Source organism: Drosophila kikkawai, chromosome 2R (assembly GCF_030179895.1).
Source record: "Drosophila kikkawai strain 14028-0561.14 chromosome 2R, DkikHiC1v2, whole genome shotgun sequence".
Taxonomy (NCBI): domain Eukaryota; kingdom Metazoa; phylum Arthropoda; class Insecta; order Diptera; family Drosophilidae; genus Drosophila; species Drosophila kikkawai.
This window is the reverse complement of record NC_091729.1, coordinates 24,899,565-24,911,296: the sequence shown is the minus strand read 5'-3', so window position 1 is coordinate 24,911,296 and position 11,732 is coordinate 24,899,565. Positions and strand designations below refer to the sequence as shown.

The 11,732-nt window shown below is 50.0% G+C and overlaps 5 protein-coding genes across 5 annotated transcripts; 2 read left to right on the top strand and 3 right to left on the bottom strand.

Moving 5' to 3' along the window:
* Positions 1-15: 15 nt before the first annotated feature.
* LOC108073029 (tRNA N(3)-cytidine methyltransferase METTL6) lies at positions 16-1,251 on the top strand. Its single transcript, XM_017164489.3, has 2 exons — positions 16-250; positions 315-1,251. The coding sequence occupies exons 1-2, from the start codon at positions 248-250 to the stop codon at positions 1,164-1,166; spliced, it is 855 nt and encodes a 284-aa protein (XP_017019978.1). The 5' UTR covers positions 16-247; the 3' UTR covers positions 1,167-1,251.
* Hyccin (PI4KA lipid kinase complex subunit hyccin) lies at positions 1,164-3,736 on the bottom strand. Its single transcript, XM_017164488.3, has 3 exons — positions 3,555-3,736; positions 2,768-3,475; positions 1,164-2,701 (listed from the first exon to the last, which is right to left on the bottom strand). Exons 2-3 carry the CDS (start codon positions 3,439-3,441, stop codon positions 1,720-1,722), a joined length of 1,656 nt encoding a protein of 551 aa, XP_017019977.1. The 5' UTR covers positions 3,442-3,475; positions 3,555-3,736; the 3' UTR covers positions 1,164-1,719.
* A 248-nt stretch (positions 3,737-3,984) lies between these two features.
* Positions 3,985-5,340, bottom strand: LOC108073003 (band 7 protein AGAP004871). The gene is made up of 3 exons (XM_017164456.3): positions 5,145-5,340; positions 4,569-5,095; positions 3,985-4,506 (listed from the first exon to the last, which is right to left on the bottom strand). The coding sequence occupies exons 1-3, from the start codon at positions 5,247-5,249 to the stop codon at positions 4,242-4,244; spliced, it is 897 nt and encodes a 298-aa protein (XP_017019945.2). The 5' UTR covers positions 5,250-5,340; the 3' UTR covers positions 3,985-4,241.
* Positions 5,267-7,103, bottom strand: PIG-A (phosphatidylinositol glycan anchor biosynthesis class A). The gene is made up of 4 exons (XM_017164454.2): positions 6,909-7,103; positions 6,605-6,850; positions 6,306-6,543; positions 5,267-6,250 (listed from the first exon to the last, which is right to left on the bottom strand). The coding sequence occupies exons 1-4, from the start codon at positions 7,008-7,010 to the stop codon at positions 5,397-5,399; spliced, it is 1,440 nt and encodes a 479-aa protein (XP_017019943.1). The 5' UTR covers positions 7,011-7,103; the 3' UTR covers positions 5,267-5,396.
* Positions 7,104-7,138: 35 nt separating this feature from the next.
* On the top strand, positions 7,139-10,841 carry Vps50 (vacuolar protein sorting 50). The gene is made up of 10 exons (XM_017164453.3): positions 7,139-7,298; positions 7,388-7,603; positions 7,666-7,983; positions 8,040-8,897; positions 8,955-9,292; positions 9,351-9,516; positions 9,573-9,683; positions 9,741-10,064; positions 10,117-10,229; positions 10,290-10,841. The coding sequence occupies exons 1-10, from the start codon at positions 7,233-7,235 to the stop codon at positions 10,675-10,677; spliced, it is 2,898 nt and encodes a 965-aa protein (XP_017019942.1). The 5' UTR covers positions 7,139-7,232; the 3' UTR covers positions 10,678-10,841.
* The last annotated feature ends 891 nt before the right edge of the window (positions 10,842-11,732 follow it).

The window sequence follows — 11,732 nt, the reverse complement described above, 5'->3', positions numbered from 1 at the left end:
TCAAAAATCGATTGTGGCAACAATGCAGTTGAACCCCCTTCGGATTTCTTGGCTACTTCCATGAGCATCAGCTGTGAAGATGTTTACGTGCCTTTAAATTGGGAATAAAAATATTTAAACGCAAGAATTGTTAATTAAAATCAATTTAAATACTGTGAAAAAAGCTATTCCTGGTGGCCTGCCGCTTAAAACTTAATACCTCATTAATTAATGTTTAAAATATAAACCCCAACATAGAACAAACAAAATGGTTAGTAAAGCTCCCACGCGATCGCTTCTTTTAAGCTTAAAATTAATAATAAACACGCTTCCAGGACGCCCTAGAACCGGATGTATTCACCACCCAAACCAAGGAGCTAACTCCAGAGGAGAGACAAAAGCTGGAGGACCAAAACAAACGTGGTTTCGTGACCGAATTCAAGGCCAACAAGCTGGAAATAGATGCCCAGAGGAACTGGGACATCTTCTACAAGCGGAATGAGACGCGCTTCTTCAAGGACCGTCACTGGACCACGCGGGAGTTCAAAGAGCTGCTGGACCAGGAGACAAACGGCGACAAACGCACACTCTTTGAAGTGGGCTGCGGGGTGGGTAACCTTGTGTTCCCGCTGCTTGCGGAGCAGACCAGCGAGGAAGGTTGCTTCAGCAGCGGCAAATTCTACTTCTACGCCTGCGATTTCTCGCCCCGAGCCGTGGACTTTGTGCGTTCCAATCCGCTGTACGATTCCAGCCAGATAACCGCCTTTCAGTGTGACATCACGACGCAACAGGTGCACGAGCACATACCGGCGGGAAACCTCGATGTCTGCACCCTGATCTTTGTACTCTCGGCCATACACCCGCAGAAGTTCAGGGATGTGGTGCTGAATCTGTGGAAGCTACTCAAGCCAGGCGGATTGGTGCTGTTCAGGGACTACGGGCTGTACGACATGGCGCAGCTGCGCTTCAAGCCGGGCAACAAGATAGCCGAGAATCTATATGTGCGTCAGGACGGGACGCGCAGCTACTTCTTTTCCGAGCAGGAGGTGTCCCAGCTGTTCCAGGCGAATGGCTACGAGATAGTGGACAATGCCTACGTGCACAGGAGGACGCTCAATCTCAAGGAGGGCGTGGATGTGCCGCGCATCTTCCTGCAGGGAAAGTTCCGAAAGAAGCCAGAAGAGTGACCAATTTAGTTGTTGTATTTATTTTAAATCAATAACATGGTTCAAGTCAACGTTCAATAAATATTTGTATGTATATATTAGTTTACACATGCCTGTATATATGTATATATATATGCTAATAAGTGACAGAACTAATCCGGTTACCTGTAGAATTCAATTGAAGTTGCCTGGTGGCCGAATGTGTGTGTGCCTGCTGCTGCCTTGCCCTAAAACGAGTGAAATGCACCGGGAGCACAGTTTCTCCCACAATTTGAGGCATTAGCAACACCTAGCCTAACCCACAATTGGGCCTTGGAATATACAATAGATAATACATATGCATGCGCGCACAAACAACTAAGGAAACCCATCAGCAAATTCAACAAATTCAAACGATCCTTAATCCATAAATTCAAATCAACTCCGGCTTCTGTTACGGATAATACCGAGCGGTAGTTGAGGTGGCGAATACATATATAGTTGGGGCGGCTGGCTCCTCCCTCTTAGCCCTTGCAATGTTTGTAAATATATATATATATTCTTGATACTTGGATTTGGCTTACACACACAGACTCTACTCCGCCGCCGCCGTCGCTGTCAGGCCATGCTCGGCCAGCTTGCCGCCGTTGCTGCTGCTGTGACCCAGCGGCGCCATTTCGATGCTGGAGTCAAAGCTCTTGGTGAGCAGGTCACTGCTGGTCACCGAGTTGGTGGTGCTGCTCAGCGCGGGCAGGGGTGTGACATTCACGGCCATTACCCCATCGTTGAGGTCGCTGTCCACGCTAAAGCTATTGCTCCCGTTCTCGTTGATCAGCGAGAGTGTCTGCAAGGGCAGCACATCACCGCCCACATCCCCCCCACAGGTGGCGTTCGCACTGGGACTCTCCGCCTGCAGCTGGAGCAACGAGTTGCGTTGGGTGTGCTTGTCGAACTTCCGCTGCGGCGGCTTTGGCGGCTCCTTGTCCTTCTCCTTCTCCTTATCCTTGGACTTCTTGAAGCCCGCAATGAGCGCCTTGTGTGCCTGCGCCTTGATCCCCTCCATGCTGGGTCGCATTATGGAAGTACGCGAGCCGGAGCTCTCCTTCTCCTTTGTCGATGGGGACTCCTTAGAGCCGGGTTCCGCCTCCTCCGTCACGCTGGCCAGCTGCTGCGGCGCCTGCGGCATGGTGAGGTCTTGCACCTGAATGGGTATGTCGTCGGGCAGTTTTTTCGTGCGGAAGGAGGCGTTCGTTATCATGGATTTGGACACAGATGTGGTCACTGTCGTGGTGGCCGGCGTCAAGGCCACACTGAGGCCCATGGGGCCGTCGTTGGGCTGACCGGAAGGATTGGCGTGCAGCGAGTTGCGCACCGCACTGGTGACCAGTATCAACTCCGAGTACATCTCGTAGGTGGCCCGGTTGTGGATATCGTCCAGCGTCTGAATGGCTATCGTGCCATAGCCATTGAACATGGCGAAGTAGATTGCGTGCACCAGTTCGATCAGGAAGGCCGCGGACAGTGGAATGCGTGGCGAGGAGGGTTTGGGAAAGGGGGTTCCCGTTACCGGATCGGAGCTGCAAATAAAGGATGAGGAGTTAATACCACAAGCTTATCATTAAGTAAGGCTCTGTGATAGTTACCCATAACTCATGCGGTGGCCGTGCCCCGACTTCGTGGTGAAGCCCTGGTTGACTAGCTGCGACGTAACGCGGCACAGGTGGAGCAGCGAGGACTTCTGCGTCTGGCTAACCTGCTGGTTGTAGCAGAAGAGCAGCGCCGTAAGGATACGCATGCGGTTCTGCGCATGTATCGACTCGATGCGCTGGTGCGGACCCCATTTGACCTCCCGGTTGCAGTTCTCCTCCCATCGCCGCAGGTCCGTCATGGGCAGGTTCTTCAGCTCGTGGTAGACCGACGTCTGGGCCAGGATGGGCATGCGAAAGGCCACCACGCGCTGGCCGCCATCATCGGTGGACACCTCGCCGTTGTAAATGCAGATGAGTAGCGTCTCCACGCCGCGGGCCGCCTTCTTATCGCCCCCGGCCACCGAGTGCAGGTACGTGTAAATGAGCACCGGGATGAACTGCAGCGGAAATTTGTGCAGCGTCAGCTCCGGCGAGCGGTAGAAGGCCAGCAGCTGCTGGCAGATGTCGTGCACCATCGCCTCATTGCGCTGCCGCTCGTTGAAGATGGTGAAGATGGCCTCGGCGATCTCCGGGTCCGTTTCGTGCTCCACAACGAACGCCTCCGCCTCGGCCGGCTGGCCCCGCGTCCGCTGGTAGTCCGCCAGCCAATCCCGCACCAGTTCGGCCATCGTCCTCCGCACCCAAAGCAGCTGCAGCAGCGATCTGGAAGCGAAGTGTAACCGAAATCCGCTGCCAATGTCAGACTTTCAGGTGGCCATCGGTCATCGCTGCTTATGCTCACCTTGACCCTGGTTGGCAGCTGGAAATCTAGCAATAACTGGTGGGTCAGTGCTTGCGAGTTGCGTACGAGTTTCTTATATCCGGAGCGCCGCGGGTTATGTGGTAGCAGTGGCTAATTAATTTATCACCCGTCTCTCCACTGCTGCTCCCTCTTAATTTTTTCCCCAAAATAAACCAGGGCTGCAGTGCATTGATTGTAGACAGGGTGGGCTCGAAGCATATGGTAGCCCTGGTTAGTGCGGTGTTGCCAGACTGTTAAATTTTGAAAATAATTGCTAATAAGAAATTTCAAAACAATTGCTAATAAGAAATTTCAAAATAATTGCTAATAAGAAATATATATAAATAAATTCAAAAATTAGATACATGATTTAGGAAATGCTAAAATTTTTGTTACGATTTTTAAAATTACGTTTATTGGAACCGGTTACTTGAATAAAATAAAGCTGTATTTATAATTAATTTATATTTCATTAAGAAATAAAAGTTAGCTAGGTGAGTATTTTCTAATGAGCACATACTTTGGCTGTCCTGGCACTAAACCTAGTTTTTAAATTTAATTGACCAATCTTAATTACTCTCTAAAAAAGAGGTCTTTTGTGGCATAAAGCATTCCTGGAGTTAGAGGATGGACTAGTGGTGGCACGCTTATCTCCTATGTAAAGCTATTTAATACAAAAAATGAGGGTCACTTCATCATCCTCTTCACAATGTCCACGGGAAAGGGGAAGACATAGGATCTGGTCTGTTCGTTGCATATGGTGTTCAGGGTTTGCAGGTAGCGCAGTTGCAGGGCAATCGGATTGGTCTCCATGATGTCTGCCGCCTCCTTGAGTGCCGTAACAGCATCCCGCTCGCCCTGGGCAGCGGCCACCTTGGCCTTGGCCTCTCGCATCGCCTCCTGTTCCACGGCCAGGGCCCGTTTAAGCTGCTCCGGCATGAAGATTTCCTTGCTGGCAGATAAAAGATCATTAATCATTGAATATTTTTGGGTAAAAATCTCAAATTTAGCTACATTTCCACGCGCTCCACACGCACACCCCACGCCTCCGTGGTGGTGTAGAGAATGGCCTCGATTTGGCTGGACAGGTACTCCTTGGAGGCCAGCAGATCCATTAGCTTGTGCGTGCCGGCCACATTACGCAGCGTGGTCATGGACAGCTTTTCAACGGCGTCCTGGGCATCCGCCACCTGCATTATGGCGTCGTACGGGCTCTTAATGCTAAAGTACACCACTCCGTCAATGCTGATCGTAACCATGTCCCGCGTTAGGATCTCCTGCCGTTCCAAGCTGAACGAACTGGTGCGTATGTCCACTATGCGCAGTTGGTCGATGCAGGGAACTAGGAAGATGACGCCGGGTCCGCAGGGCGGCTTGGGACGCAAGCGACCCAGTCGCAACACCACTCCGCGTTGAAACTCGTTCAAGACCCGAAGGCAGCACAGCAGGGACCAGGGCAACAGAAGGGCAATCGCAATCAGCGAGAGCACGTAAAAAATCTTCTCCAAGCAACTGGGGGGAACATTCTCCGCTGGCAAACACTGAGGTAAGTTCTTGGACAGTCTGACTATGAACAGAGGAGAAACTCACTTGTTTTGACGTTCGCTGCGGCAAGGGGGATTCGTCGTGAAAGACATTCAGCGAGGAGCTCTGAGCCAGAACCCCTGGCTCGGGCTCTTTGGGATTTTTCTCCATTACGAGGGATTTGGCAATGTGATTTTAGGATGACAGTGTATTATTCTAAGTGGGCAATAAATAAACTCCCGTCGAAATGACAGCAAAGGAAAACGCTCACGACTTTGGCTAGTTGTTGGAGTAGGAATGGTATCCGTTTTGGTATCGCTAGCTAGGCGAACGTGGCATATCCTGGGCCGGCTCCACGCGACTTCGCGGTCGCCAAGCCTCCAGCAGGCGCATCATGAAGTGGGCCACCACAAAGAAGACCAAGAACCAGGAGCCGTGCTGCCACACTGCATACACCAGCTCGCTGGTGGTAAAGGAGCGCTCCTGCAGGACGCGATCGTAGACCTTAACTGTGCGTAAAGCCACATCCTCCCAGTTGTAGAGCGTCTCCACCAGCTCGTTGCATCTGTAGGGGCAAAGAACTGGCTTGGTGTGGCTCTTCTGATCCAAGACCGGTTGCGGCAGTTGGGGTGTGGGAGTCGCCTTGTTCGCCTTGTTTCGTCGCCGCTTTCCTCTTCCATTCGCCTCCGTTGGCACGTGACCATTGACTGTTCCTGCCGTCGCCGGGGGATTTACTTTAAAGGAGCATCTCAAATGCCTTTCGATGGCCACCAAAATGCCCGTGTATATGGCATCAATTTCCGGCTCTGCCAGCAGTATTAAGCTCTTGGGCAGAACCTCTGGAATGCCACCCACACTGGTGGAGACCACCTGAAGGCCGCAGGCTGCTGCCTCAACAATGGCCATGCAGTAGGCCTCCGTCAGGGAAGTATTTACGAAAATATGACCACGCACCAGGTGGTCGCGCACTTGGGCATGCTCCACAGCGCCAACCATTTCCACTCTATCCTGCATGTTGGTCTTCTCGCGAATCTCCTCCAGAAGATCCCGCTTTGGGCCATCGCCCACAATAATAAAGTGCACATAGGGAATGTTCTTGAAGCGCGGAATAATGCCGGCCAGTAGATCGATGCCTTTCCGGTAGACGAGGCGCGAGGCCACCACAATATTAACTGGAAAAATGTGAGGCTTAAGTTAGGAATAAGATAAATTCTGCCTTTTACTTACTCGTGCCATTGCTGGGCCGCTGCTGGGGATCGGGGGTGAACAGGGCAGTATCCACGGCATTGGGAATGACCGACACACGATGCTTGGCCACTCGAGCCCTTAGAACCGTGTTCTCCTTGCCGATGTGGGACACACATATGGCATGGTTGACCATACTCAGGTTGACTTCCAGCAGGTTGTTGGTTAATGCAGCCGAGAGATCCGCGAAGCCAAACAAACTGTGATCGGTGAAGACGGTCTGGAAGATGGGAGGAGAAAACAACTAGTTTGTGGATTTTATAGAGCTGCTTAAACCCTACCTTTAAGCCCAGCAGGGAGCCCACCATGAGCGCTTCGTGGGCCAAAGCGCTAAAGGCCGAGTGCCCGTGGACCACGTCAATGCGCTCCCGCAGCAGCACCGCCCTTAACATGGGCACATTGCAGACGGCAGTGGGCAGGATGCACTGGTTATAGCAGACTTTAATAGGCAAATAGTAGACCTTCATGCCGCCGGTTATATAGCGGACGCCACTGCAGTCTCCATAGGCGTGGGTCAGCACCACAACCTAGGGGGGTTAGAGGTTCAGCAAAAATCGTTATCTTTGTGGGTCGCTTCCAACTCGCCTTGTGGCCCTGCCGGAGCAGCATTTGTGAGAGATTGTACACGTGCTCCTCCACCCCGCCGATGCTGGGGTAGAAGAAGTCCGATACCATGCAGATGCGCATCTTTCAGTCTTCAGTTCTTCCTCCTCCAGACGAAAATTGGTCATTCCTTGATAGGAAACTTGAAACCCAAACAAAATTAACATAAATGCAGTTAGTGTGGCCAGACACTGCCGATGGTCTGCCAGATGTATATCGATAAGTCGATAGAATCACGGCCCGTTGCACTGTTGGAAAAAGTGTTTTGTGTGTTTTTTGTTGCGTTTTCTTCTTCATGGCTGAAACATGCAGAACTCCAAGGCCAAAATGGATGAATTCAAGAGCAAATTCATGGACCTGCTGCACAAACAGGTAACCAGACAGCCACAAAGCTGTGCAATGACCGGAAGCAATCCGTTTCCCCTCCTGTTCCGCCCACTAAAACTCGCACACACACACAGACGAACCGACAAATGAAAATTCCTGCCATGGGCTTTTCGGATTACTTCATCCAAACGGTGACCACAGACACCTCGCCCAGCCATGAAGCGGATGCCACGGATGCGGCCGCCGCTGCGGGACAAGCCAACGCACAAAAGTCCGACCAGGAGATCTTGGAGAGCATCGAGCAGTGCTACTACAGCCCCGACAGTAATCCACAGCTGTACGAGCTCAAGGTAAGCAAGTTCCAACAGCTGGGAACAGCCACCCATTAACTGCTCCATACTATCGCCCGCAGAAAGTTCTCAACGATGGCATCGACAACGAGCTCATCGAGGTCACCATTGCACAACTGCGCACCCAGCAGAAGGTTCTGACCAAACAGGTTCTGCAGAACATTTTGGAGCAGCGGAACGCTTGCAGCAGCGAGTTTGCGGCCATCAACGACACCCAGAAGAAGCTGGAGGAGTCGCTGTGGACGTGCCAGAAGGCGAGATCCTACCTGAACTTCGCCCGGACCAACCTGACAACCACGAGCCTGGAGATTTTGGCCAGCTATCGCAAGCGAGAGGTGCTTAAGGAGGTGTTGGACACCCTAGTGGCCATCAAGAAGCTGGTGAGAGATGACACTTAACCCTTGTGTAACCCAGTTTAATTTGTGATCCCTTCCAGCGCACCACCGATGTGGAGGTGCAGAAGCTGCTGGCAGACCACAATTACAGCGCTGCCATTGCCCTGCTGCTGCAGTGCAAGAGCTCGGCGGAGGCCTACATGCAGTTCAACTGCGTGCAGTCGCTCTCCAAGAAGCTGCAGGAGACCATGCTGCTCATGGAGTTCCAGCTGGACACTGTGCTCAACGAGATGGTCCTCGGCTTCGATGGTCGGAAGTATGCCAAGCTGCAGGAGGCCTACAAGCTGGCCAATAAGTCGCTGATGGCCATGGACCAGCTGCACATCAACTATATCTCGGCTATACACTCCTCGGTGAACTCGGTGCTGCGGGGATACAGTGATCCCGGCCAGGACGACCAGGCCAAGCCGCTCTACGAACAGCTGTGCGAGCAGCTGAGTGTGGAGAAGCTACTGCCCTGCCTGATCAGCCTGTGCAAGACGTTTTGGACCATTCTGGCCTCCTACTACCAGGTGGTGATGTGGCACAACAACTACAAGTTGTATGGACAGGACGAGGAGGACTCACCGGATATGTACATCCAGCAGAAGCTGAAGAAGGGACAGTCGCGGGTGTGGAACGACATCCTGACCAAGGTGTGCCTGTTCCTGCAGGCGGCCAAGCTAAAGACGCTCAAGTACGACCAGTTCATCCAGGTGCTGTCCGTGGTGCAGCGCCTGAAGAAGGTCGGCCTGGAGTTTTGTGGCGAGCAATCGGAGAAGTTAATCGAGACGATGCAGCAGCAGAGCGAGGAGTTCTTCCGGCGCTACCACATCTGCTGTGTGGAGGAGATTTGCCTGTTTCTGGACAACGAGTCCTGGACGCAGGTGGACTCGTTTGCGCACATTCTGCAATTGCCTGTGAGTAGCGAGACCCAGAATTGTCTTGATTTTATGATAATCTTTGATTTTTGACAGGACTTCCGTTCGGTTCGTCACACTCTGAGACGCCACAAATCCCCCACAACGGCCCTGCTGGCCTCCTCGTCCAACAACTCTCCCATCAGCAATAATAACTGCGACGAGCTAGTGTCCGTGCATTCCCAGGATGGCGGCGGTAGCTCAATATATGGTTCCTACGGCTACTTTTTGCGCTTCTCCGAGAAGAGTTCCCCCTTTGATGGCGGCCTCGATGCTGCCATGCTGGAGGAGGACATTCTCTCGGGCATTGTGGACGAGGCCTCGTGCTACTTCAGCGAAGAGAGCGACGACGAGCAGAAGAGTCTGCAGAGCAAGGAGTTTGACGACACCAGCAAGTAGGAGCAGAGTCTTGATCTTCCTAAAACATTCTTTAAGAGGTTTTTCTTTTCCTAGCCAACTGCTGGTTAACAACACCGCCTTGAATGTGCTGCGCTGCATTGGGAGATATCTGCAGATGTGCAAGTTGCTGCACTGCATCTCGCCGAAGATAGTGGCCAGCATGCTGGAGCTGATTGACTTTTATGCCTACGCCGTGCACGAAATCTTTGGCAAGGATGCGGTGAGTTAATCTTGATGTATTCCTTAAATTTTACTGAATTTAAAACCCTTTTCCAGCTGGTGGCCACAGATAATTTGCATACACCGCGACTAGAGCAGCGCCTGCGTTCGGTGGAGATCAATGTCCTGCCCCAAATCAAGCTTTGGCCCCTTAATTTTTCCTCACTGGTAGGTTTCTGTTTGGTCTGAACTGAGAGTTCCAGTTTCATTGAGTTCACTTTGCAGGCCAACAACGAGCTGGCCAACCCTGACACTCTGTATGGGCTCTCCCAGCGCATTGTGGCGGTGGAGGCGGGACGCAGCATGCTTCAGCAGTTTCACATACTTCAGCATTATCTGAATCATTTGCTGCCCCTGGCTGAGCGTCCCACATTGAGCAGCTACCTGGAGTACAGCGAGTATATGGCGGATCTGGCCAAACCCGTTTACACGTGCGTCACGTCGCGCGTCATTGATTTGACAGCGATTCTGGCCCAGATGGCCAAGGTCAAGTGGGATGTGAATCATGTGATACACCAGCACAGCAGCTACAGCGATGTGCTGAACAGGGTAAGGATATAATCAGGATACAATTACCTTATAACAAATACCGTTTTTGCAGAACATACAGAGCTTCGCTATGTGCCTGGAGGAAATCTCTAAGGAGGTGCCGGTGCCCAGCAAGCCCGTGTGGAATTCCATGGCCCATGTGGCCACCCATCTGCTGGTGGAGGGGTGCGTCTTTATTTTATTCAAATTTAATTTAAATTTAATTTCAAATCTACATTTTTAAAGGTTCTCCAATGTGAAGAAATGCTCGGCGGGCGGACGAGCTCTCATGCAGCTGGACTTTGCTAACTTTATGTCGTTCCTCGAGCTAATCTCGAACCAAAAGTACCCGCAGCACCGCTCCTACGTGGATGTCTTCATCAAGACCTTCTACTTTGCGCCCGAGCAGTTTGAGCAGTGGATCGAGCAGCAGCGCCTGGGCGATGAGTACTCCACGAAGCAGCTGACCAGCCTGATTCAGTGCATCTGTGTCAGCGACAAGCGGACGCGCCAAAGGTTGCTGCAACTCCTAGATGGCGGTATAAGCAATGGCAATGGCAATGGCTTAAACATGTCGCCGCAGAAAAACCAGCCGGAAACCGTTTCCGGCTCGAATCTAAGCAGCGTTATCTGAGCTTCTCTTGAATATTATTTTATATTATTTATTTTGTTATAACCCGCGGCGGCTAACCCTGTTGTTAGTAGATCAATCTCGTGACATTCTCTCTGTGTATTTAACATTCCGTTTAGTGCAAATTAACCTTGTGTTTAGGCTAAAAGATATATGATACCTTAGTTTTACGGGCGATCTCCATGATGTACTTTGTTTCGAAATTTGAATCTCTCTCCTGGAACCCTTTATCTCAGTTCTATTTTCTTCTTTGCTCTCTCAGATGTGCAACGTGACTTAAGTACCTAGAGAAAGCAGACAAACATATATATATATATATAATTATATACACACAAACAACTATTATTAAGATACCTATTTAGTTTTACCGCCTATTTTGTAATATTTATTTGCAGCAGGAAACAATGGACAAATAATTGTAAATCAACACAAACACACACAAAGCATAAACTAACTATTTAACAACTGTAACTACCACTAGCAAAGATTACATATTTTGAGATATGCATATTACAATCGGTGAACAAATATTGTGCTTTATCATTGGGGGAAATCAGAGGTGGGGTTTTTATACCCTTGCAGGGTTTTTTAATTTCAGTCAGAAGTTTGCAACGCAGTGAAGGAGACGTTTCCGACCCCATAAACCATATATATTCTTGATCAGCATCAACAGGGGAATCTTTCTAGATATGTCGGGAAGAAATCGATTTTTTGGCCATTTTTGCAAAATTTCATCATTAAAATTTTTAATTTTGACAAAAAATTGAATTTTTAAAATTTTTAAATAAAGTATGCAGATTTATTAACTGTAAAAAATCTTGCACAGAACAGTTTTCCGATTTAAAATTAATGCTCTTTTGGCCGGTTATGATATTTTTAATTTAAAAAAAAAATCAAGAAGTTTTTTAATATAAAAAATCCGATTTTATAATACAAAATAATATTTTTCATTCAAATAATATTCTTCAAGGAATCATTTCCGACCCCATAAACCATATATATTCTTGATCAGCATCAACATGCGAATCTTTCTAGACATGTCCGGAAGAAATCGATTT

Excerpts from the sequence above, each read along its gene's own strand:
- Hyccin (XM_017164488.3), bottom strand. The coding sequence starts at position 3,441 with ATGGCCGAACTGGTGCGGGATTGGCTGGCGGACTACCAGCGGACGCGG. Across the intron at positions 2,702-2,767 it reads GGCCACCGCATGAGTTATGG|CTCCGATCCGGTAACGGGAA; the intron begins GTAACTATCACA and ends CTTTATTTGCAG.
- LOC108073003 (XM_017164456.3), bottom strand. The coding sequence starts at position 5,249 with ATGGAGAAAAATCCCAAAGAGCCCGAGCCAGGGGTTCTGGCTCAGAGC. Across the intron at positions 5,096-5,144 it reads CGCAGCGAACGTCAAAACAA|TGTTTGCCAGCGGAGAATGT; the intron begins GTGAGTTTCTCC and ends AACTTACCTCAG. Across the intron at positions 4,507-4,568 it reads CGTGTGGAGCGCGTGGAAAT|CAAGGAAATCTTCATGCCGG; the intron begins GTAGCTAAATTT and ends TTTATCTGCCAG.
- PIG-A (XM_017164454.2), bottom strand. The coding sequence starts at position 7,010 with ATGCGCATCTGCATGGTATCGGACTTCTTCTACCCCAGCATCGGCGGG. Across the intron at positions 6,851-6,908 it reads TGCTCCGGCAGGGCCACAAG|GTTGTGGTGCTGACCCACGC; the intron begins GCGAGTTGGAAG and ends TAACCCCCCTAG. Across the intron at positions 6,544-6,604 it reads GCTCCCTGCTGGGCTTAAAG|ACCGTCTTCACCGATCACAG; the intron begins GTAGGGTTTAAG and ends CCCATCTTCCAG.
- Vps50 (XM_017164453.3), top strand. The coding sequence starts at position 7,233 with ATGCAGAACTCCAAGGCCAAAATGGATGAATTCAAGAGCAAATTCATG. Across the intron at positions 7,984-8,039 it reads TAGTGGCCATCAAGAAGCTG|CGCACCACCGATGTGGAGGT; the intron begins GTGAGAGATGAC and ends GATCCCTTCCAG. Across the intron at positions 9,517-9,572 it reads AAATCTTTGGCAAGGATGCG|CTGGTGGCCACAGATAATTT; the intron begins GTGAGTTAATCT and ends ACCCTTTTCCAG.